This window comes from Chinchilla lanigera, unplaced genomic scaffold, assembly GCF_000276665.1.
Source record: "Chinchilla lanigera isolate Chin_1 unplaced genomic scaffold, ChiLan1.0 scaffold00040, whole genome shotgun sequence".
NCBI classification, from domain to species: domain Eukaryota; kingdom Metazoa; phylum Chordata; class Mammalia; order Rodentia; family Chinchillidae; genus Chinchilla; species Chinchilla lanigera.
The window spans coordinates 6,648,592-6,675,008 of record NW_004955441.1 but is presented as its reverse complement, the minus strand read 5'-3'; the positions used below and the strand labels follow the sequence as shown (position 1 = coordinate 6,675,008).

The window sequence follows — 26,417 nt, the reverse complement described above, 5'->3', positions numbered from 1 at the left end:
GAGTAATTCTCCAAACCCCCAAATGAGCATCAGCTCCGTAACTCCGTAGTCATGTTTACGGTTGACTTTGCATGTGTTTTATGTATTTAGTTATCTTTTTACCTATATTGGCCAGTATTAATGTCTTTTTAAAAATATTAGCATTAGCCTTTACCTTATAGAAGCCTCACTGGTTTCTACTAATGTATAATGTCTTCAGTGGGTTTTTTGACAGTGTTTTCTTGATTTTGTTAGCTAGTGAACAGATTGGTGGATTTCTATTAGTATAATTTGATAGAATTAATATTTCCTAAGTTTTTTTTCGTTTTATGTTAGGTTTGAAATTCCAGAGCCTGAGCCAACAGAAGCTGACCGCATAGCTATAGAGAATGGAGATCAACCCTTGAGTGCGGAGCTGAAGAGATTTCGAAAAGAATATATACAGCCTGTACAGCTGCGGTGAGCATGCGATAACCACTGAAGTAAACAAGTCTTTGTCAAACTTTCATTTTCAAAGTTGAAGTATATAAGGACCTTGCCTAAGCAAGGAGGAGTAACAAATAAAATGAGTTGTAAGAGCGGTGTCAGAAATTATCGTATAAATCTTAATTAACGTTGAATTTGGAAGTGCTAGCCACTGATAAGATTATCTAATTTGGTAGGAATCACTGTACTCTGTTTTCATTTGTACCATTCATTGCGATAAACATTTATGTTTGAATTCCCATGTAATTCAATTCTGTGTTAATGCCGTAGAGTATTAAATGTATGTCGGCACTGGGTAGAACACCACTTTTATGATTTTGAAAGAGATGCAGATCTTTTGCAACGAATGGAGGAATTTATTGGAACAGTAAGAGGTATGTTTTTGCTAAATGTCTAGCTTTATATATAATAAAAGTACCAGTACAATGATTGTTTGATTGGTATCATTACTGTTCAGTGTTGTCAAGAAATGTACATAATAATGACAGCACAACCAATTTAAAAAGTTAAAATTTTTTATCAAACAACATTTAGACCTACAAATTACTCAAAAATTACTCTGGGATTTCAGTGTTATTCTAATTTAGTGAATTAATTTAGTCATCATTTCAGAATTGGTTAGCAAAAGTCTCAATGTAAGTTACTTATCTGAAAGTGTAATGTAGAGGGTGGATTCAGTAACTGTTGTGATTTTATAGATCTCCAAGTTTTCCCTTCTAGTTTTAAAAATGCTGGCTGTGTGTAGTGGTGTACGTCTGTAATCCCAGCATTTGCCGTAATCCTATCACTGGGGAGGCTGAGGCAGAAGAAACACCACGAGTTCGAGGCCAGCCTGGACTACATAGTGAGTTGAAGGCCAGCCTGAACTACATGGCAAGATACTGCCTCCTCACCTCCAAAAAAAAACAAACAAACTATGACTATGGCTCCAAAGATATCCTAGACAAATGTGCTTTTATTTCCATTGTATATGCTAAATGAAAAAGAATGAAAGGTTAAATATAGTGCTTTATAGTATATAACAGCCATATCAAACCTCATACTAATATGAGCAATCAGTCCGCTGATACTGACTGGCTTATAAAATGCAGTAGTAATTAGATTAATGGTGAATATGTATGACCTATCTTTATCAAGCTTGTAATTTGTGTGGAATACACTTTCAGGGGGATTTTTAAAATAACATTTTGAACTAAAGTTCAGAACAATTTAGGTTAACAATCTCTACAAATGACTTCTAATTTTACTGAGAAAGGGTCTGGAAGAATCCATACCAAACTGTGAACAGTGGTTACTGGCGTAAAGAAGAGTTAGACTGAGGTGGGGCCTGCGAAACGGGAAAGGGAAACTTGCAGTTTTTATTTTGATCATTTGAGCTTTTTACAGCACGGATATAGCCAGGTATCACTTGTGTGATTTTAAAACATATTAAATATTAAAGGGTATTTAAGTTTTATTTTAAAATACAATGTATTTCAGGTAAAGCAATGAAGAAATGGGTGGAATCCATCACTAAGATAATCCAAAGGAAAAAAATTGCAAGAGACAATGGACCAGGTCATAATATCACATTTCAGAGCTCGCCTCCCACAGTTGAGTGGCATATAAGCAGACCTGGACACATAGAGACTTTTGACCTGCTCACCTTACACCCAATAGAAATCGCTCGACAGCTCACTTTACTTGAATCAGATCTATACCGGTATGTAATCTGACATTCAAACTGGAAAAACCATTTCAAAAGAGTTCCTTTTTAAAACTCATTCCCATTTCTGACACACAGGGTTGCCATAAGATGTAAATGAGATCGTGCATAAAGTATTTAGTGGTAATGAGATTGGCAGGAAGTTCTGGCTCTTTTACTGCCTTGGTTTCCCTTGCTGTTTGAGTTTGGTTTTAGGTTTTTTTTTTTTTTTTTTTTGGTACTGGGAATAGAACTCAGGGCCTCACACTTGCCAGGCTGGGCCACTGAGCTAAATCCCCAGCATTGCTCTGTTTGAATTTATACCATCTCTCGTTCTGCAGTCACCCCTGGTTAGCAAAGCTTGGTTCAAATCCTGACTTTACCAATTGCTGGCTTGGTATTTTGGGGCAACTTCAACCTCCTCATGTAACTTTTATCTTTCTGCTTCTTAATTTCTTCAAGAATAAAATCATGCCAAAGACAGTACCTACTTCTGGGGCTGTTGTGATGCTTAAAATAGCCATTTGTATAGGGCTTAACACATTGCCTAGCACAAATAAAAGCTCAGTAACTCCTAGCTACAGCTGTGGTAAACCTGAGTCAGGACTTGTTCATTGTAGCCCTTTTTAGTTTACTATTCTACATTGATATAACTATCCTCAGAAAGAATCTGTATCTGGTTTTAAGTTGTTTATCTCCAAGCTATTTACTTTTAATAACTAAATGAGAAAAGAAGCTGAATTTATAGATCTATCACGAAAGATCATCATATTCCCAAAATTATAGTGTTAGGAATCTATTTTATTTCTAAGACTCTTCTGTAGTAGTTTTTCTTTTTTCTCCCCTCCTTTAGATAAAGGGGGGGTGCTTAAGAATTTTTAGTGATTAAAAACAATTTTAGTGATTACCCTCTTTGGACTGATTTTAGATACTGTTATTTAAATACCTATTCTGGCACCCTGATTTATTAAATAATATTTGTAAGTGCTAGAGAAGATATTATGCAGAAATCTCAACCTTGCCTAAAGCAGAATGCTGTTGTAAAGCAATAATAAATGTACACAAATACACCATAAATATATTCTTAAATCTGTAAAAAAAAATATGTAACTATAAGTTTTGTTATATGTTGTTTTCGTAAATCTTTTGTTGGTGAAAAAGGAATGCTGATTACACTAGGAGTTTAGCTCTTATCTCAGTTACGTGATAAAAATGGCTGTGTTGGAGGGAAAAGTGTGTAACATCTTACGTTCACCTCAGAGCGGTGCAGCCGTCAGAGCTGGTTGGAAGCGTGTGGACAAAGGAAGACAAAGAGATTAACTCGCCCAACCTCCTGAAAATGATCCGGCACACCACTAACCTCACTCTGTGGTTTGAGAAGTGAGTAATCCTCACATTCAGCAGTCGGCTGGGTTTGAATTTCTGCCCAATTTTATTTCAGCTGTCGCATGTCTTTTTGTTCCTCTTTTTGGGTATTTTTCTCGTGTAGCATTTTAATTTCACTAATTAGATTTTTTCATTATACTTATTGAGGGATTTTTTAAGGTGTTGCTTAGGGCTGACCATATACATTTTAACTTACTAGACTCAACTTCAGATTTGTAGTAGTTTAATTCCAGTGTCTATAGAAGCGTTACTCCCGTGTAGCTCTGTGGCTTCCCTCTCCTTTTTGTGATGCTGTAACACACATTACATCTAATGGGCGACACATATCCAACAGTACACCGTTATAATTTGTTACTTTACCACTTTCTGTCGGTTTCTAAACCCATCACTGCCTTACTTTCATCTGCTTCCGTTGTGCTGTTCCTGGCAATGCGTTACACAGGTATTTCTGTGTCACAGACCCAACAGTATATTCATATGCATTATTTTATACAGCTGCTCTTCAAATCACGCAAAAGGGAAACAAGAAAAAAATGCATTTATTGTGTCTTCTATAATTATTTTTAGTGGTGTTCTCTGTGTGGGTTCCAGCTACCATCTGGGACCCCTTGCTTTCAGCCCGAGAGAACCTCGTCTAGTGTTCCGTGTGCAGTGTCAGCTAACAAACAGTTCCCTCAGTTTCTGTGTATTTGGGGAAATCCTTATTTTCCTTCATTTTTCGAGGACAGTTCTGTTTTCAAATTAACTATTTTTTTGTTGGTCATTTAGAGTCTACCATTCATCCCCCTCCAGTTTTTCATTTCAGTTACTGTACTTTTCAGTTTTGCAATTTCCATTTCCTTCTTTTTTAAAAAAAAAAACCGCTTGTACCTGTAGTGCCATTCTGTTTTGATGCACCTTGTCATCACCCTTCCTTCACTTCTGTACCGCACCGTCTTTCCGTTCTGCGAACATTCTTGGTGGCTACTTTGAAATCTCTGTTACAGCTGACACCTGGCTGCTTCCCCAGGCAATTTCTGTCCCATGCTTTTTATCAAGTATATGGATACTTTTCTGTTTCTTTGCATGCCTCATAATTTTCTGATGGAAACTTGAAATTTTAGATGGTAATTCTTGCACCTCCACGCATGGTTCTCTCCCTTGTAGGGCTGTTACCGCTGTTCGTTTGTTTGATCGTGACTGCCTGGGTTACTGTACTGGAGTCTGTGTGCCTGTCTGTCTGTCCAGCTCTCTCTGTCACACACAGAGTTTAGGCTCATCCTCCTTAAATGGAGAAGTCTTCTGTCAGCTGCCTTCCACCACAGTTCTTGAGAGCACTTAGGTTTAAACTTTCTGCATTTAGTCACAAATGACAAAGAGATCAGGATACATCTCTTTGAAACAGGGCTTAGGGGCAGAGGATGAGGACCAGCTTCCTGCTCTGGGGGCTTAGTGCTTGACTGGTGACTCTGAGGCGGTGGCTGGGGAGCAGAGGACGGCACTGTACCCTCAAGTCCTCTCATTTGCCACCGTGTCAGGAACCTTCTCAGGGTGTCAGCACCCCACAGCCCAGGCGCAGAGCTGGGTCAGAGAAGGAAATGCCCACTTCTCACCTGCCCCGGCCAGGACTTCGCTTCAGCCACACAGCTGAAGGCAGGACGAGAAAGGCCGAAGCCCTGCTCCTCCGGGGAGGACAGCTAGGCATTCTTGCTACGGCAGTCTGGAGTGAACGCTCCAAAGGAAGAGAGGGAGCAGTCTCAGTTAAAACCTAACAGACTCGCTTCCTTTCCAAATTTTTGTAGCTACTGCAGGAGTATTTCTTCATTTGCCGTTTGCTCTTACGTCCATTTCCAGAGACTGAAGTGTCGGGAATTTGGGGGTTTGGTTTTCTTTCGTGGTAATAATCTCACCAGTTTTACGAGAGTCGATCAGAGGGCTTCTTTATTAAGCCAGAAGTCCAGAATCCAGTTCAACTTTATAAACTTGGGACCAGAGATTAAACTTCGTTTACTGGCTATATTTTTTCTGAGTAAAAACATTATCATTATTTGTGTAATGTTTTCTAAAGTTGATAAGGGATTTCCGCAGATCATATCAGATTATCAGAACAAGCAACCAGTGCCATAGGAAAAAGATGGATGAAGACCTGACAACAGTTCCACAAAAATAAAAAAGCATCCCGGCCACCTGTTAGGGTCTCCTTACATTTGGGTCATTAACTATAACATGCCGCCAAAAAGTAAGACTGCAGAACCTGCCTCCTAAGGGTGGCTTCTTGATTTCTTCATTACCACATTAAACAACTGCCCTTCAGTATGCAGAAGCCTTTTCCCACCTTAGTAATTAAAACATGTCTGATCTGGGAAGATGAACGTAACGGGTAAGAGATAAGGAACACTTTCATTTCTCTTCTACTTTTTCGTAGATTTAGCTGAAGGCCACTTCTTGCCTTTTCAGTGGGAGAGACTGTTATTTGCCACAGTGATTCTCAATCGTGGATATGTATTAAAATTGGAATCAAATATTCCACACACAATCTTAATTTCTACACCTAGTCACTAACAACTGAAATTGTTAAGTAAAAACTGGAAATAATGTGTTAAATTGTAATTGTCCAGATAATTAGTTAATCAGAATATGATACAGAGATCTAGTTAATGCTTTAAACATGTAAACATGTTACGTTTAACATGACAGTAAGCCAAGTTTATTTTGATAGCTTCACATGGAACAGTTTTTTCAGTGTTAGACGTGCCTCATCAGAGAGTGATGTGACCTGCAGTTTTGCCCCCAGTACTGAGGATTGAACTCAGAGCCTCACACGTCCTAGGCAAGTGCTCCACCTCTGAGCTTCATCCCCAGTCCTTTTTGAAAACTTAATTTTGAGAAGGGTCTCACCATCTCAACTTCTGAGAAGGGTTGCCCAAGCTGGCCTTGAACTTGTGATTTTCCTGCCTCAGCCTCCCAAGTAGCTAGGATTACAGATGTATGCCATTATAACAGGTTACAACTTTACATTTTTAAAAATGTTTAACATTGATTTATGTTTAGTTTTTCTATTTATAGATAATAAACTATTAATATTATATTATTAAAAACTAGCCAGATACAATAGAGCATACCTACAATCCCAGCACTCAGGAGGCTGAGGCAGAAGGATCACTGAGTTGGAAGCCAGCCTTGGTTACATGGTTGAGTTCAAGGCCAGCTTGAACTACATAGCAAGACCTTGTGTCAAAAAAGTTTTTTAAATATTTTAAATATATTATTGAAAACTAAGTTTATAATAATTTTATTTGCAAGTGATTAATAAATTTAAAATTCTTTCATACTATAGATAGTAAATGCTAAGTAATTTCTTTGTTGAAATGGCACACTGCTTTTTAGCTATTTGCTGGATTACATATATCTTATTACATAGAGATTATTACATATGAGATATATATTATTGATACTAACATATAATAAAATAATGTATAATATTTTATGTTATAGAGATACACTGTCCACAGATTCTTAATATTTAAATGTAAAGTGCTTTCGCTTTTATTGTTTTTCATTCACTTTTCCTAAGTAATATTTTATTTTTAATTGTGGTAATGTGATTGACTTTTTGACCTCACAGTACTTGTCTGAAAAGCTGTTCATAGAAATGTAACCAATTACTTCTGTATATCAAAGAATGAGATTAAACATTCATCACTAAAGTCCTAGAATTCTACGAAGAATAGGAGGTAACAGATTTCTTGAATTTTCAACTAAAGTCCACTAGAATATATTTGAATGACAAAAATGTACACGTACTGAACAAGATCCTGGTTTCCTCACCTAACTGTAACCCGCTCCTGACTGAAAGGACTGCTGACCTTCTAGGCTCTGTCCCTCTGTCCTTCTCAATGTGTCTGCTTTAGAGTCACACTGCAGCCGCCTGCCCCCTCCCCCAATTATGGCATTTACTAAATTTTTCAAACCATAGCTTTATTGGAAAATTTCACAAATTTTAATTCTTTTGGTTTTGATTCCTAGGTGTATTGTAGAAACTGAGAATTTAGAAGAAAGAGTAGCTGTGGTGAGTCGAATAATTGAGATTCTACAAGTCTTTCAAGAGCTGAACAACTTCAACGGCGTTCTGGAGGTTGTGAGCGCCATGAACTCATCGCCCGTTTACAGACTGGACCACACATTTGAGGTGGGTCTGTGCGTGTGTTTTGAAAATGAACTTCCATCGCCAATGATAAATACCAGGACTTCAACATTGGTGATCGCTAATGCCCATCTGTCTTTTCAGTAGCAAGTTAAGAGACTGAACTACCTGAACCTTGTAATAAAATTAGGCATCCTCGAGACTGGGAATCTAGCTCAAAGAAAAGAAAAAAAAGAATATTCTCATTAAAATGCTCTTATGGATACCCTCTCTGTAGAAGAAAAAAATGGAAAACCCAGAAAAAACATTTAGCACTTAATTTGTAATATAATTTAATTTATAATTACAAATGCCCATATAATTGTGTGAGGAACTTCAAGAGAATCTAGGTCACACTCACTTAAGTTTGGACCAGAGTCTCCGAAGATGGTTTCTGTGACACACTCCATGCTTGGAGCTGGACTGGTGCTGCTGTGTTTGGGCCTCGTGTTAACCCGGCACCTTCCGGCAAGACTTGCGAGTCCCCTTCTCACCACACTGGAGACTGACCCCAGGGAAATTATTTTTTAATTTGGCGTTAGGGTCGTATTAAGCTGCCCAGGCTGGCCTCAGACTTGCAGCCCTCCTCTCTCACTCTTCCTGAGTAGCTGGGATTATAGGTGTGTGCCACTGTACCTACCCTAGGATTCTTTTTATAAATTTAGGTCCCCTAAATTTTTTTTTTCTTTTTTCTTACAGCAAATACCCAGTCGCCAAAAGAAAATTTTAGAGGAAGCTCATGAATTAAGTGAAGATCACTATAAGAAATATTTGGCAAAACTCAGGTCTATTAATCCACCATGTGTGCCTTTCTTTGGTAAGTATTTCTTCTTGATTTTTTATTGTACTTCTGAATAAAACAAGATGTATATATGATTAAATGATGGAGTATCAACATGTATAATATAGCAGCACAAAATACTTAAATAGCACCTTCATCACCTTAGAATCTTTCCCTGTTAGGACTTAAAGCAAACCCAGTAGAGACTGAGCATCCCTGATCTGGAAGTCAAGTGTTTCAAAATCTAAACCTTGTGAGAGGATACAAGTGGGAAATTACACATCTGACGTCATTTGAGGCGGCTGTAGTCAACATACAGGCACGCTACAAATAATGTATAAAATTACTTTCAGGCTACATGTTTAAGGCATATGAAATAAAAATGAATTTTATGTTTACCCTTGGGTTCCATACCCAAGATGACTCATTATATGTAAATATTCCAAACCCCCAGAATCCAAAATACTTCTGATCCCAAGCATTTCAGATAAGCAATTCTCCGGCTGTACTTACATTTCACCTTATTTTTATCCTGAGCAGCCATTAGCTAGCATATGATTTTTTATAGTCACAGAAGTACTTTTAACTGAATTTTTATAGTCACAGAAGTACTTTTAACTGAATTTTAATAAGCCAATTATTCTGCAGAAGAGGCATGACCAAACTCATATATAATTTTTTTTTTAAAACTTGCACACAGATAAAAATCATAGTGTATATGTTTTACAACTCATACCTTTAACACAACAAAAAAATTACTCTTTACTTGCCCTTTCCCCCCACCCCACTTTTGGCTCAAAAGGAGGCTGTACCTTTTCCTCTTGTTAAGACAGAATCTCTCACATCGGAATCTACTCCGTTCTGGAGCTGCGTCTCTCTGCCTGTCATTTGTTTCCTGAGCTTTCCATCTTCAGTACTCTGCCCTTCACAGTGGCTTCTCTGCCTCTATGATCCCGCCTTGGAAATGCTTAAGAAACTGGGATCTCTGTTATACCTCTTGTATTTAATCTTTATAGTATGTGGCAAATTTTCTCTTAACCTTGTCTTCATTGGTATGTATTTTTTCCATTTAGTTTTAAGTTATACCATATATAACATGTTATATCCTGATATTTTCTTCACCTAGTATATTTTCCCATGTTTTACTGGTTACACTTCATAACCAACCACTTTTGTATTTACTTCTAATCTTTTTGCTATGCACATTATATATAATTATAATTGTTACTACTTTTTATTATTAATTTGTTTTCCTGGGGACTGCCCCTTCCCCCCAAATTCTTGATAAAAATATTAAGTTTCTGTGTTTTCTCTTTCTGGTAAAAATTAAAGCCTATATATTTACTTTTAAATGTGGTAAGTATGACAGAACTTTATATAAGGGAGCTGGGAAGGATCTGACCAGGCCTGATGTTCATTTCATTCAATCTCTTAACAAGTATTTACTGAGCACTGACCTAGTACTGGGAACTATGTTCAGGTACTTAGAAGAGTGGAAAATACATATTCACATTCTCACTTAACTCACATTCATACCACTCGTGGTATCCCATGGTCTCTGATACACAGAGATCAAGAGAAAACTCAGGGCTCCTTCCCTGGACTCACATTTGGTCCCTTCTACCACCCCTTCACCCCACCTGGTGCATATTTATTCACACATGAACTCTAAAACTTCTGTCTAAGGCTCAGTGGTAGAGCGCTTGCATAACATGTACGAGACCCCAATTTTAATCTCAAACACCACAAAAAAGTAAAATACACTCTCTTAGCTCTTTGTAAACACAACTGGATCTTCATAGTATGGTAAGTGACAAAAACGTCTCAGACCTCTACAGCCTCATTCCAAAATGTGTTTTGTGTTGAACTGTGTGGTTCAGGGAGTGAATACAAACCTGTAGGTCGTTTGATAGGTGCACAGACAGCCCGCTTGCCAGACTCCTGCGTTTTCTGCTGATCTTCCTGATTACTAAAGCTCTAGTATGTTAAGCTAGTTTTTCTGAAGTGATCCCTGTCAGTCCGGCTATTCTAGGGAGATTGTTACTGTTCTGAAGTTAAAGGTTATCAGCTGCTGAAATTAATTACAGAACTAGATGTTTTTGCTGATTCTGAATTCCTTTTTGTCTATATTGTAGTTCATAGCAACTCTTTCAACGATCTTTCCTAACACCTGGGTACTTACTTTCCCCTCATATGAGAACAGTTAGGGATAAGAGCTTATACTTTTACTTCCGGTGTCATCTTAACAGAATTCGTATTTTTCTGCTGGGCATACCACCATTTACAGGGAGGAAAAAAGGAAGTATTTCCTTACACAGTTCTGCCAGACTTTGGCCTGTAAATGTGGGCAGACTAACATTTCCTCAAAGGAAAAGGTGGTAGGTGCCTCAGCCAGGGGTGTCCTCGAAAGAACAAAAAAATAAATTACAGTACCATGTTGGAATCATAACATTCTGTTGTAGCGACGTGTAGATCAAAGTATGGGCAAAGTGCTACGGAATCTGAGAACCCTGAGCAACCACTTTTTCCTGGGAAGGCTGGGAAAGCCATCGCAGGGGACGGGAGGGGAGGGGAAGAGGAAATCCCATTCTTCTTCATTATTTATATCACACTGCTCTGCTTTCCCCCTCCCAAGAACAGCTCTAGAGTAAAGTATGTGAACAGTCTTCTTAGTCAGATAGGAAAATGATCTAGTGAAATACAGGAGTAGCTAGATGTTCTATTTGTATTTTTAAAGAAAGATTAGGAAAGAACCTTTAGTAGTGTACAATGTTCAGGTCTATTTTATATATGTGTATATAGGTTCTGCGTTTTTAATTGTGTGTATGTGTGTGTAAGCATTTTTTTACTGTGTGTAGTATATGTCTCCAAAGTCCGTACACCACTGCTTGATCATTTGTTCTTCTAATTAGCCACCATTTAGGCATAAAATAATTTATAAATTTACCTTGAAGTCTCCCAAGGTGCTACTTGTAAGCATTTTCACAGCTTTAATCACGTGTACTTCTAACAGCTGTAAGAGCCCATAAATTATTACGCCGTGTTCCCAGTATTGGCTGTGGACTGCTTCGCCAGGTTAGTCCCTAAGCCCAGAGCTGCCTTTTGTCCTGCTGGCCCACGCCCAGCCCAAAGCGGTTCATTATTCTGCGAGTTACGGGGGTCCAACCTCTCACACGTATACCCTCTCTACTGTTTCCCCATACACCCCAGGCCGCTCTGCGTCAGCTCTCAAAGACTGCCAGCCTGCCCGCTGCTCTCTCTGGCTTTTGGAAAGCTAGAGTCATTCTCGAATGCAAAGATGGTTTTAACTCCCTCTTTATCTACTCAATAAAAATTAAGCTTTTTAACAAAAAGATACTTCATGACCGAATCCAGGCGCCTCTGCCCACAGGAGGGCCTTCCATTTGTGACTGACATGGAAAGGAGATTTGGGCTGCTGTTCAGCATGCAAACTTAGGGACCTGTCTGTCAAACTAAACATTGAGCTAAATGCGCTAGATTGTGTAGAGCAAGACATAACTGAAAGTAATGCCTGGCCTCAGCCTATTAGAACACACTAACTTTCTTATGATATATTTTTTCTTACAAATATATCTTGAAGAGTGTGGTCTGGATGCTGAGAAATAGGGAACATATGCAATAACTGTGCTTTTAAAAATCAAATAGGCACTAACATCAGTCATATGTCATTATTACGTACTTCTTCAGGATTGAGTCATTTAATCTGTTCAAGGGTGTGACCAAAACTTCTAGCACTTAGAAGCACACCTCTACCAGAGAAGCATTTAGAACCGCTTTATTAACAGCGTCAACAGCTGCAGCCATAGCTACTCAGTGGTCACCTTTGCCAAGCCCTGTTCTCAGCCTCTACAAAAACTCACTCCTGTATTTCTCACAGCAAGTCTCCCTTTACTTTACCGATGAGACAACTGAGGCGCAGAGAGGCTAAGCAGTTTGCACAAGATCACACACGCAGAAAGCACCAGAGCTGGCTCCAGACCTTTGTGCAACACAGAGCTAGATAAGGAATCCAAGTGCCTGTGACTTTGTTCATTGTCCTCATCTGGCGCATAGCGCACAGTGATAGGGCACCAGAAGCTCAGCTGTCAGGCTGCCATTAAATCTAGCAGAACTGAAGACCAGAATACAGTACACATAAATTATATGCAGTTCTGTGTTTGCACGTCCTTCCCCATTTCTGCAAGTAAGCCTATCCAAAAAAGACTACCTCTGAATTGCAAATCCGAACAACCTCTTGTGGAACCTCAAGAATTAAGTAAACAGAAAATGTAATCCTTAGCACTCTTCCCTTTTGCTGAAAAAAAAAAAAAAAAAGGGTCGTTAGAAACAAGAGTTTAAGTTCCTTTAATAAAACTATGACTTAAGTAACAGTAATTTGGGAGAAGGAGAGGGTATGGAAAATTGGTTATTCTTCCTGATTAAACTTGGTCTCCCTTTCCATTGGATATTTATAAAATTTAAGTCTTTTATGGAAGAATTTGATATTTACAAAAATCTTTCTTTTGATATTTACTGAACTTGTAACTTTTTATACCATGGAAATGTGTCTTGATTCTTTGGCTATGATGACCAAATAGTGTTTATGCCCACAGCTAATTGGGGGGAGGACTTGCTTTTTTCTTTCTTATCCTTAAAATAATTTCATTTTATCTTCTAGGAATTTATCTGACTAATATCTTGAAAACAGAAGAAGGCAACCCTGAGGTCTTAAAAAGACATGGAAAAGAGTTAATAAACTTTAGCAAAAGGAGAAAAGTAGCAGAAATAACAGGAGAGATCCAGCAGTATCAAAATCAGCCTTACTGTTTACGAGTAGAATCAGATATCAAAGTAAGTAGAATTATCTGAAGATACATATTTCTAATTAAATTTATTAAATGCTTGATAAAAGCCAGATTTGTTTTGTAGAAAAGGAAAGTAAAACTGAAAATAACTAATTCAAATTTTCTTAAAAGTTTTCATAAATGTTTTTCATGAAGTTCAGACTTAAAATATTCACTACTAATAACTTATTCACTACTAATAATTATTTCTTTGCATTTCTTTTAGAGGTTCTTTGAAAACTTGAATCCAATGGGAAATAGCATGGAGAAGGAATTTACAGATTATCTTTTCAACAAATCCCTAGAAATAGAACCACGAAACCCTAAGCCTCTCCCAAGATTTGTAAGCATTCATAAACTTACCTTTCTTTTATATTTATATACTTTTTGCACTTGTCATGTACATCTAGTGTTATCATCACTATTGTATGTATTATATATATTCATTTTTTATAAAGGCATTCAAGGATGCACATGTGATTATTAAAAGTAATCAGAGTGTGCTTAAGAAATATACCCAGAAATATACCGCTTGGTTCTAAATACATGAATATTAACTTGAATTAACCCGGCTATGATGTTAAGAAAGTGTTGCACGCCTATAATCCCAGTGCTTGGGAGGCTGAGGCAGGAGGATCGTTGCAAATTCAAGACCAGCCTGGGCTACAAAGTGAGCTCAAGGCCAGCCTGAACTGCATAGCAAGACCGTCTCAAAAAGAAAAGAAAAGAAAAAAAAAAAAAGAAAGTCAGCAAATATGTTAAGTTATTTTTGGTTTTAACAAAAAAGTTCAAGATTTATTGGCAGGATGGAAAGTTTCATGAATTTATACTAATCCATTTATATTTACTTCAAGCTTTTTAAGGAAATGATTTATTAGAATTTTTAACCATGAATCATTAGCCATACCAGTATCAGGTTGGCTAAAAATACTTTTTTAAAACAGCTATTGTTCTGTATTACTGGTCAGTGCCTGGCCAAATTTACTGTATAGTATCATCACCTCATTGATTGGAGTATGTTCTCTCATTGATAAAAAAGTGAAGAGAAAGTAAACATAAATGGCTTCTAAGTGATCAAGATAAATCTCAGAATGTCTATGAATTAAAGCATATGCATTTTGCCTCACATGCAAATTTTTCAAGCCTTAAAACAGTTTTTAATATAATGAATAAAAACATCAAATTAGAAATATGTATCTAATGTGGTCCAGTGAAGCACACTTATATCACTAAGAAATTATATTCTCCAAGGAAAATCCCATAAAATTAACATACATGAAATTAACATATGATGGAAACAGGCAATTTGATGCATTTGCAAAGTAGCTCTAAAAGTCTTAATGGCATCAGTGTATCATTACATGGGTATTATAATTCATGATAATTATCCTAGGTTTTTTTAACAGATTAAGTTTGTCTCAAATAGCCAAGAAAATACACGTTTTAGAAAAATTTCCACTCAAAGATATTAAAATGACAAATACTGTAATATTTATGGGGTAAAACTCAGTTAAAGAAATTCATTTTCTAACAATTTAGATAGCCAAAGCTTCAATAAAATCGAATAGTAATAGTTTAAGTTGGACACTGATTTGAATCATGTTACTTCCTGATTGGTGATTTACGGTTTTCCTAGCTTTTTGTTGCATTTTATCAGCATATAAAGAAAATCATTCCTTTCTACCACGGTGTTTTAAGTATTGTGTCTCTTTTGATATGTCTACAGCCAAAAAAATACAGCTATCCCCTAAAATCTCCTGGTGTTCGTCCATCAAACCCAAGACCAGGTACCATGAGGCATCCCACACCTCTGCAGCAGGAGCCAAGGAAAATTAGTTATAGCAGGATCCCTGAAAGTGAGACAGAAAGTACAGCGTCCGCACCAAATTCTCCAAGAACACCGCTAACACCTCCTCCTGCTTCTGGTGCTTCCAGTGCCACAGATGTTTGCAGCGTGTTTGATTCTGATCATTCAAGCCCTTTTCACTCAAGTAGGTGCTAAAATTTTAAGTGCTTTAAAGCAATTACTAGTATTACACATTGAGGTTAAGAAAAAGGTCTCTGTGATCTTTTGTGTGTGTGTGTGTGCATCCGTGCGTGTGTAAACTTGTACACAAGTCGGATACCATCTCAAAAGATATCATTATAAAAATAAATTCCAAACTCCAGCAACTTACAATTTTTTAAAAAATCCACTGGACCAGGCCTCTTTAAATTTATTAGGTGTTAGTGTAAAGGTCTGACGGTAAAATTGGGAAACTTCATTTGAGTGTTCCAAATGCATTTCTCATATCAAGAGGAAGCAAAGATCGCTCTTAGAAATCTGCAAGGAACGTCAGCCTTCGTTTTCAGTGCTGCTTCCAAACTTATTTTTTAAAAGTTATTTTAAAAATTACTACTCAATATACACCATCTCCTTCCCACCAAATTCTGCAGCAGCTTCTACCTTCACAGTGTATCAGATTCTAACTTCTGCTTACCTTTTGCTTAGCCTACCCTGTGCTTTCCAGCACAGCCATACAGATCTCACAGGCTGCACATGCTAATATGTACCTATCTCTCTCTTACTTCTAGACTACTGTCCCAACAAAAATATGATGAAGGCCACATGCATAACGCTGAATGTTTAGTAGCCATTTAGGGAAAAGCAAAAATTTTTAAGTGAAATTAATTTTAATAATGTATTTTATTCAACCCAGAACGTATAGATGGTCATTTCAACATGAAATCAGTATAAAATCTATTATTGAGGCATTTGACATTCTACTTTTTGCTCCAAATCCTTAAAATCCAGTGTGCATTTTATATTTACAGTACACTGACTTCGGACAAGCCACAGATGTTCCGTAACCACATCGGCTCCCAACTGCACAGCCCTTTGTAAAGCCACCTTTTATGTGCAGATCTGTCCCACTGCAACTGTGAACCCTTCCTAGGAACACATCCCTTTCTTTTATTTATTATTAAGACTTAAATGTATTTACCTTTGTCCCTCCCGTGACCACCTCCACGCGCTCTTCCTGCTGGCCGTCCTAGCGCAGTGTGCCGATCAAGTTCCAGTCTAGGGTCTGACTGATAGAGTCCAATACTGGAAGCAACGTAACACCCTTACGGGGACAGGGGGTACTGACCTTTCAGCTGGGAGTCCTGCCTTCGCACCTCAGTGTGCAAGTGAGCTTGCTGTGCCTTCGAGGGGCCAAACCGGGCTTTTCAGGGTTCTTCCAACTCGGAGGCGCTAACTGAAAACTACTTTAAATAATTCTTTGGAGACACAGTTTTGAGATTTGGTCTATAACCCTATTCGTTTATTTCTGTACTACACGTACATTTGCAGTTACGCAGCGGTGTGTCTTATCTTTGTACCATCTAAAGTGTATTTGTCTTGACTTTATTTGATGGCTGAGGATCATGTTATATACATAGTAAGCTGTCAGATGTATATTTTAATAAGTTCAGATAGACAGTAGGTTTTTTTGAAAAGCCCATTCATTCTCTTCAACTTAACAATCCCCTAAATTAAGAAAATAAAAGCACTTTTTCAGTATACCTTACCTAAAGTCATTACTGGTTGGATCCATCCAGCTGTTCGCAGGATTTTTTTTCCCTAGAGCAGACAGCTGTAAGACCATACTACTGAGCCCTGAATTACTGAAAGCTATCAACTGTACATTCCGCCTCTCTACATTTAAGTCACCAAAAGAGGAAAAGGTAGAAAAAGAGAAAAGTGAGCACATTTTCTCTGCTGGTTTTAAATGTGTAACTGATCCATCAAACAGGGAAGTCGTTCTTGAGCCGAGTGCTTTGTTTCATGCTGCAAACTGACAGGTGGAAGAAACACTGTCTCAGGAGTTAGGCTTTGTAATCTTGGACTTGAGAGTTTTCTCACTTTCTCTTTATTTGTGTTAAAGCAAACCCCTATGTACCACTCCTTTCCTCTTAGCAAAAACTGCAAAGAACTGATTTTGAATTGAAGTAATCTAGGACAATATGAAACCATCCGTGTGCTCAGTGAATCCCTTACTTAAAACCTACATTAGGGGCTGGGGATTTAGCTCAGCGGCAAAAGCGCCTGCCTGGCAAGCGCAAGGTTGTGAGTTCGGTTCCCGGTACCGGAGAAAAACCAAAAAAAAAAAAAACAAAAAAAAAACCTACATTAGCCTGTGTGTATTAAAGACACTAACTTACCTGGTTTTGACTCAGCTTTTACTTAGGAGCTCCAGTCACTGTAGGGATTGTCAGCGCCTCCAACTTGCTACCTACTGTGCTGCCACCAGACTGAATCCCCACTTCCTGTTTCTCTCAGCGGCTGGTGGAAGGAGCTGCCTTGACTATAACCTCATGTCATCTGTGCACACCCACTCAATACAGAGCTGCAGCAAATCTCACTGCTTACGTTTTCAAAAGGCAAAAGGCAAAGTTTGATTAGACGTTTTTATGAGTTATAATGCTACTCTTCTTTTTCTCTTTTGCCTCTTACAGTACTGCTTTCCCCAAATAATCTACCTTTCAGCTTATCATTCTTTCTTGCATACTTTATCTCTTGCTAAGCACGTCTCTGGGAAAGCTTGCAGCTTTACTGATATGAAAAGTAGTGATGGTACCAGAGAGTCCCAGTTAAATGTCCAGTGAGTCACGAAGACATAATGCTGTAGAAGTCTCCGAAAGGTGACCACAGAATGGGCAAGAAGGGTCACTGAAAGCTTCTGTGGTAAAGCCAAAGAAGGGAAACAGCTGCCTACTTGGTGCCATGCACCCCCACATTCAAAGCCCTGCCCTTCACCTTGTCCTGGTCTGGTCCACCTGTGACCTGACTCACTGGCATTAGCCCCCTGGGCATCAGTATTTTTAAAAAATTTTCCAGGGGAGGCAGAGTGTGGTGGTGCATGCCTGTAACTGCAGCTCTCAGGAGGCTGAAGCAGGAGGATCGCCATGAGTTGGAGGTCAGCCTGGAGTACATAGCAAGTTCAAGGCCAGCCTGAACTACATAGCAAGACCCTGTCCCAAAAAACACACACAAAAAAATTTCTCCCCAGGGGATTCTAATGTACAATCAAGATTGAGAACCAATGATCTGTTATCCGGGATTTACTTAACAAATGAATACTACTATACTGTGTTTTTTTAATGAATTAGATTTAACTCTCAAGTCATCATCAGTCAGTTTTTTCAGTTTCCACTGATAAGAAAGATGGGCTTGGTGGTGCATGCCTGTAATCCCAGTATTCTAGAGGCTGAGGCAGGAAGGTTGCTGTGAGTTTGACTCCAGTCTGTGCTACACAGTAGGTTCCAGGCCAGCTTAACTACAAAGCAAGACCCTGTCTCAAGAAAAAAAAAGAATTTCTGGCTTTTTTTTGGTTTTAGCCAGAGTCTCACCCATGTAGTTCAGGGTGGCCTCAAACTTGTACCCATCCTCCTGCCTCTGCCTCTGCCTCCGCATCCCAAGTCCTGAGATTACAGGCATGGCCTACCATACCCAGCATCTAGCATATGTTTTTTGACTAGAACATGTTAATTTTTTTCCAGTACTAGATATTCAATGTAGCGTGTTCACACTGAACAACATCCTCAGCCCTTTTTAGTTTCTTTTTTTGAGACAGGTCTAAATTATTTGAGACAGGTCTAAATTAGACAAATTGCTAAATTACCCAGGCTGGGTTCAAACCTATTGATCCTCCTGCCTCAGCCTCCCAGACTGGTGTGATTACAGGCATGCACTATAAACCTCACTTAAAAGAACTTTTTGTTCCCTTTCTATACCATTTTCCAGGCAGCAAGATCAAGCAATTAAAGAAATCAGTTAACTTGTTTGCACATCAAAGCCAAGTTTACATCTGTACACACAAATGTGTGTATATGTATAATTATTGTTTCAGAAACTGGTTTGTGGCTGTTGTGAGCTTTGTGGTTTTATTTTATTGGTATATTGTACTAAATACTTCCATGTGCCTGAGGCTTATCTCCAGGCATTATATTTATTTCTTGTTCAAAAGTAAGAATTGTGTAAGTCAGGAAACACTAGGGCTGCATACCCTCTTAGCCCCTATTTTGTCGTAGGTGCTGAATTGCGAAAAAAATCACTGACAGGGCAACAGCTTTATGTGACTTCAGTATAACATGTATTTTAATCATCTGACAAATGATGTATTGGAATAAGGTGGATGGCTGCACTTAATCGAGGGTTTCAAATAAGTATCAATACATATGGAAAGGAGATTATGCAACAGATCGTTGTGATGTGCGGCTGCCTGGAATCTGAGGACTGTATCTTTGTAAGCGATCAAGTTAACATGTCATCAAATAACTGAACCTGGAGTGTAAAATTATCCTCCTCTGACCAAACAAGCTGAAATAAACAATGTTCCAAGTTATTTGAGTTACAGCATATTATGCAAAAACGTGAGGAAAAGGGAAACGCAAAATTCTCATCATCACCTGAGCCTGGCATTACAAGGATTAATGTACCGTCTCCTCTCATGCATTACCCATTCCATGTGTCGGTAATTTGGGGCAATGTAACATAAACAGCTGCACGGCTTTAGAACCAGTATAGAGCACCCAGTGTTCCCACTTCTCCTACTTCAGGGCTTTTGGCAATTTGGCCAGAAATCTTAAAAGATTGAGCCCTGTTAAAGTTAGACATTCTAAACGTATCAGGGAGCTTCCTATATAAAATGTACCTAAGCATTAAATGAGTGCTGATCTTTTTTTAAGTGTTTATGAGTAGAGAAGGAAAAAGCTGTTTCACTTTCAAGTTTAATGTCCAAAGTTGTAGTTATTTTGTAATTAGAATATATTCTCAAGAATGTTCTTTTACAGATATATATTAATGTTAATAAGAAACTTCCCTTTATTTTTCAAAGTATATAAAATAGTTGTTGCACAAGTCTGAATTTTCAAAATAATCTTTAGTAAATGATATATTTCTATATGTCCAGCTAAATTTGTCACTTGAATTGGGTTCATACATCTTTAGAAATTTTCTAATAATATAGGATAGTTTAGTTTTCTCATTAATATTTTTAATTATTGTGGCATCAAGTAATCAGTCTAAAAGGTATCTTCAAAATTCCCAGTCTGACATTAACTCAATTTATTTTTTTCTTCTCAAAAGTAAGTAGTAATGAACTTTTGCTAAAAACTGTTATGGCATTCTTTAAAACTAGAATGACAAGAATAATATTTTCATTATAAATTTTTACAGATGAGTTGAATATATATATATATACATATATAAAAAAATCTACTTTTTCTTGTTTCCTTTCACAGGCAGCGATGCCGTCTTTATCCAAGTTACACTGCCCCATGGCCCAAGTTAGTATATTTGGATTAAGACTCATAATTTTTGCTTTGGCTTTAAAAATCAAACCAGATGTGACTTTTCCTGCTAAAATTCTCCTTGGGTCTGGCAGCCTTGGTACCTGCTTGCACCATCTTAGAAGTGAGGCCTTCACTTATGCTATCCTTTGATCATAAATGATTTGCTTAATTTTGTATAATTTCATGCTTTTAGTAAAACCCTTTTTCTCTTTTAAAAGAACATATTAAATGAGTGGCTTTCACATTTAACCATTTCTCTTTTCCAACTATAGAATTCTAAATGTATTTTAATGCTCAACTTTGAAAACAGAAGCAAGAGCATGCATGCGCATATGGGAATGCTAGCAGCTACATGCAGTGTCTGAATCACAAAACATACTTCACCTATGCCTGACAGCATAGACTGTAGGCAAATAACCACTTCAGACTTTAGAAGGACTCTCATATAACTGTAACTATTTAAATTACAAGGCCTAAATATTAATCACAGATAAACAAAATTGTATTGAAGCTATTTGCTTTTAGTTTTAAACTCTCAGTTCACTAAATCCCATTTTAATTATTTTCAGCTTAATAAATTAACATTTTGCTGTCTTTTCATGCAAATGATTTAAAAATGTGTACAATAAAAATACTGTTACAAGCTAAATTAGGGGCTGGGGATTTAGCTCAGTGGCACAGCGCCTGCCTGGCAAGTGCAAGGTCGTGAGTTCGATTCCTGGTACCGGGAAAAAAAAAAAAAGACAAGCTAAATTTAAAAGTAGGTGATCAAAATGTTGATCATTTTAATGGTATCAGTACATGAGGCGTTCTTTAAATTCGATATTGCTGTAACATTTGACAATAAAAATTTAATGCTTAAAGGAATAAAAAGAATTTGCCAAGTATAATTTTGAGGGATTATTTCTATAAATATTTTCATTTATTTTATAGTGTTTATAAAGTAGCTAATGACTTACATATGTGCTGTCTTCACCATAAATGTCGTAAGATAGGTTCCAATTAGAAGCTTTACTTACTTTTATTTTTTTGCCAGTTCACCAACTTACTCCTAAATCAGGGTCACTAGATTTTAATATACTGGTAATTCGTTTCCATTATCAGCATTGCCCCAGTCATCTTGCATAGCTCCGTTACAGTTAGTGTATAGATTAGATCTGATGAGCCTGATTTTCCTCATATGCTCCAGGAAGCCTCTATCCAAGCAAAGCCAGACAAAGCCCCTCCAGGCACTGGATTCTTTCCCCGGCATCCTTTAAGAGAACTGCTGAGGAGGGACACTGGAGAGAATGCTTCAGATTGGATAGTTCCCAAGTAACATCTAGTTAAGGGCAGAGAAATTTTCTACTGATAAATTAAAGGGAAAAAATGAGCCCATCACAAAGCTTGGCAAAAATTACTATATCAAAGATTTCCAGGAGCAGGGATATAGCTCAGTGGCACAAGCGCCTACCTAGCAAGCTCGAGGTCCTGAGTTCGATTCCTGCTACCAAAAAAAAATTTCCAAATTATCATTTCAATAGAAGTCTGAGAATCAGACACAATTAAAAGTTCTAATAATAGTTTAGCAATTATTTCATTAGAATGTTATTTTGTTCAAGGAACAAAATAACGATATCTTTGACAGCTTTTTTCTAAAAATTCTGCTAAGACATTTCTGCATGTTTTACAGCAGTTTGCTTTAATGAAATACTATTGGGTATCGGTTTTAAAGTGCTTCTGATACTTCTACACATTTCTTTTAATGAGCATTAGCATTTTCCAGCTAAGCCTTTTCAAGATTAGTGAGTGAAATAAAATTCCCATAAACTTCTTTGGACTTTAACATCCCACAGGGTCTGCTTCAGTGTCATCTATAAGTTTAACCAAGGGCCCTGATGAGGTGCCTATCCCCCCGCCCGTTCCTCCACGAAGACGGCCAGAATCTGCCCCAGCTGAATCTTCGCCATCTAAGGTAAAGCAGAACATCTTGTTATCTGGAGACTAGAATCATTAGTTGTGTTATGGTCAGCTGCTTATGCCTAGCTTATTACTTGCTGGAATAGTTAACATTTCAGAGTAATTGTACTGAATTGTTTAAACAAGACTAAATGTGGGGTTAGCATGCAGAATGTTTCTTTTTTTCTAACGGTAGTTTTTCAGTATTTTTGCAAAGCCCTTGTAAACCTAAAACTATGGGTATTGTCAAGAAGAAAAACAAATTTCAATCTGTAAAGTAAGAGTAATTTAATCTCAAGCAGTTCTTTAAAGACATATACAGGCAGACAGAAGGGGAGGAAGAGAGAACAAAGAGGTCTAAAGCTGTGTGTGAACGTATGTACGTGAAACCGTATCTGCCTATGGTAAAAGTTATTTATCTGAGTCTGTAGGGGATCTAGCATGCTTCCTAATGGGGTTTTTATGAAAACTCTAATTGGAAGAGACCTTAAAGGGTCATGACTACTTTTTCCATCTGTTTAAATTATTTTTCTTTTTTTTATTTATTTACTTATTTTACCAATTCTTTACTTATTTCATTTGTTCTTACGCTGTCCAGAGAGCAGAGCGCCTGGATAAGCCAAGACATTTTTTGCAGAATCTCATGAAATGTATAGTAAAATGAAATTGAAAAATTAATGGGTAATGTACACCAAGTCACAAGTTATATTTCACAATAAGCAAACAAAATTTTGAGAAACCGAAGAAGGTAAAAATTTAACATTGGCAAAATTAAGCTTTTTCCTGTGAATTGGCAATACTAATCATTTAAAACATATGGCAAAACTCTCTTTTCCACACCTAGCTACCTGCCGCCAGCATGTCTGAAAACCGCAAATTCTTAATATTTTCATGGTGCTACATTAATTCAATTATTAATAAGTATGTTTTACTCTCTTCTCATTTGTTAGATTATGTCTAAGCACTTGGACAGCCCCCCAGCCATTCCTCCTAGGCAGCCCACATCCAAAGCCTACTCACCACGCTACTCCATGTCAGAGCGGACCTCTGTATCAGACCCTCCTGAGAGCCCTCCCTTACTACCACCGCGAGAGCCTGTGCGGACACCTGATGTCTTCTCAAGCTCACCACTACATCTCCAGCCTCCCCCTTTGGGCAAAAAGAGTGACCATGGCAATGCCTTCTTCCCAAACAGCCCCTCCCCCTTCACCCCTCCTCCTCCTCAAACGCCTTCTCCTCACGGCACGAGAAGGCATCTGCCGTCACCACCACTGACACAGGAAGTGGACCTCCATTCCATTGCTGGGCCGCCTGTTCCTCCACGACAAAGCACTTCTCAACACATCCCCAAACTCCCTCCAAAAACTTACAAAAGGGAGCACACACACCCATCCATGCACAGAGATGGACCACCACTGCTGGAGAACGCCCATTCTTCCTGAGTTCCTCTACCCTGGGATGTACAGTGTCCTCCCCCAAGTCCATTGCTGGCAATGGATGCACTGAGCGTGCCAGCACTGAGGAGTTAAAACTAGGACTCCAAACACTAATGACTCTCCTTCAAGATGCAGTATAAGACAATGAATTTTAACCTCGACATTAATTATGAATTGAAATGCTATTCCAGTATAGAGTATGTGGAAAGACTGAACTGATTGCATCTGAAAATCAGCTGAAGGGACTTTTTCTGGCCAATGCGCAAGAACCCTCATTTTGTGAAGTGATCTCTGTTGCGGAAGGGATGAGACAGTCTCGTGTCCAGCAGGCCCACATGACGACAGTTTTTGTAATTCAAAATATTATGCACTTTTTAAAAAAATCTTAAACAGGGATCTTACTGTCCTCCTCTGTTTTCCTTTGCTTTACTCTTCTACTTTAGAATATTTTCTTAAAAATCATTCAAAGGACTGTGAGGAAAGGCTGTGGTACCTGACCTTGTCGAAACCAAGGCCCCAGCGCTGTACTGCAGCCCTGTTTACAGATTATTACAGTGAACTGAATGGGTACCAAGGCTTCACCAAAGAGGTACTTTTTTGTTGTCGTCGTCGTCGTCATTGTTTTAAGAATAATTATACCAAGAACATTCCCTGCCTACCCCCCCACACAAACAAGTGGTGTTGCCTTCAAAGAAGAGAGGTTCTGTGTCACTTACATAACGGAAGAACTTTTTAAAAAATGTTAACTGTCAAGTGTACTACTTACACCTAGGGGACTGTTAATCTGCGCTAGATTGTCATTTCCCCCCTCCTCTCCCGAAGGGTTACTGGTAACCCGCGCCCTGGCTCACAGCTGCCCCCCTAACGTGGCGGAGATGCAGGCGCCCAGTGTGAAAGGGCGCACTGCGGGCCCCACCGACACCAGTCGTGTTCTGCTACTACTCACGTAATCAGCATAGCTAGCGCTGCCCTGCATTACCCAAATCATGTGTATATAGTGAACGTTATGTAATGTACCTAGCAGGTCTGTTTTAATTTAATTAAATAAAGATACAAATACTTTGGCTGGCTGGCATATATTAAATTATTATATGAAGAAAATGGTCGGTTCTTATTTCTTTCAGTTGAAAAACACGAACACTAAACACAAAAGCACGTATCGTGGTACGCTTTGGTTTCCAGTTCTGAATATATGTGTGAGTCTTGAAGAAGGACCTAACGCTTCAGTGTGGCATGTAGGAATAGACTGGGTTAGAGGAGGATGGGTATCGTTTGAGCAGAACTGTAGGTTTTTGAATTTCTTAAGCAACATGTGTACAGTTTGTTAAGGTTTATACTGAACAGTCTTCTGCTCTATCACAACTGCCTACATCATTCGTATAACGTGGATTATTCATAAAGCCTCTGTATTGCTCTCCCGAGTCTAACAAATACTGTGACTGAAATGCGTGCAACTTACTGCAGAGAAAAGGTTATTAAAAACTGCACTGTCCACCGTCGTGTCCGTGCGCTGCGCAGCGTCCCGGCCTTAGTCCTCACTCAGCGGTTATGTCTGCACGTGTCCTCTGAGTAGTGAAGCACTGTGTTAGTGATTCTGTTAACCGTGCCCTCAGAGGCAGCTTCCGAAGTGCTGCATCATGGTGGAAACCTACTACCGTAATAACCTGTAATATTTATTAAATGTACATCACGACAGTACGGCATACAGTCCTTTAAGAACAGCAGGTATGTTAACTGTACCATCCCTGAGCAGTCCTTCCTGTTACAGCCTTTCTTATTGGTAGAGCTGAATCTTTTTTAATGTCCATACCATTCCTATTATGATAGCCATTTTTCCTTCATAAAATGTCCCCTCTTCTGAAAATACTCTTAAAAATTAATTGCAAATCCCCTCTTGGTTGCAAAGTGTCCATAAGACCATGCACTTAACAAGTTTATGTAAAACATACTAATGCTACAATTAATTGATACACATTCCAAAATCTCCCATGACTTTTTATTGGGCCAACCTGTAATTTCCCCCTTTATGGCTTATTAACCATTTTTTAATTGTTCCGTCCCCTCTCCAAATAAGAACCTGACCGAAGTCACACCGAAGCCCTTTCAGTATGTCTCTGGCTAACGTGCTAGCCTTCAATGAGTGATGTCCCCCTTCAACCCGCTTGATCCCACACAAAGGAAAACCTCAGATTTGGAGTTCTAACCATCTTTCTCCCAAAAGGGACCATTCTTCTACCCAGTGGTTCCAGCAGGCCACTTCACTGTGCAACAGTTTTGGGGTTTTGTTTTGTTTTGTTTGAGACAGGGTCTCGCTATGTAGTTCAGGCTGGCCTTGAGCTCACTATGCAGCCCAGGCTGGCCTCAATCTCGTGGTGATCCTCCTGCCTCAGCCTTCCAAGTGCTG

General features: G+C 38.4%; 1 protein-coding gene across 1 annotated transcript in view; it reads left to right on the top strand.

Moving 5' to 3' along the window:
• The window catches only part of Sos1 (son of sevenless homolog 1 (Drosophila)), a gene marked incomplete at its 5' end in the record, with an annotated part of 74,377 nt that extends 49,263 nt beyond the window's left edge, over positions 1–25,114 (top strand). The window contains 12 exons of the mRNA XM_005391044.2: positions 316–438; positions 736–839; positions 1,945–2,167; positions 3,410–3,529; positions 7,541–7,703; positions 8,397–8,514; positions 13,157–13,329; positions 13,549–13,665; positions 15,049–15,313; positions 20,589–20,633; positions 22,475–22,593; positions 23,528–25,114. Of these exons, the coding sequence (XP_005391101.2) occupies positions 316–438; positions 736–839; positions 1,945–2,167; positions 3,410–3,529; positions 7,541–7,703; positions 8,397–8,514; positions 13,157–13,329; positions 13,549–13,665; positions 15,049–15,313; positions 20,589–20,633; positions 22,475–22,593; positions 23,528–24,019 (2,062 nt within the window). The remainder of the gene's footprint in view (positions 1–315; positions 439–735; positions 840–1,944; positions 2,168–3,409; positions 3,530–7,540; positions 7,704–8,396; positions 8,515–13,156; positions 13,330–13,548; positions 13,666–15,048; positions 15,314–20,588; positions 20,634–22,474; positions 22,594–23,527) is intronic.
• Between the last annotated feature and the right edge of the window lie 1,303 nt (positions 25,115–26,417).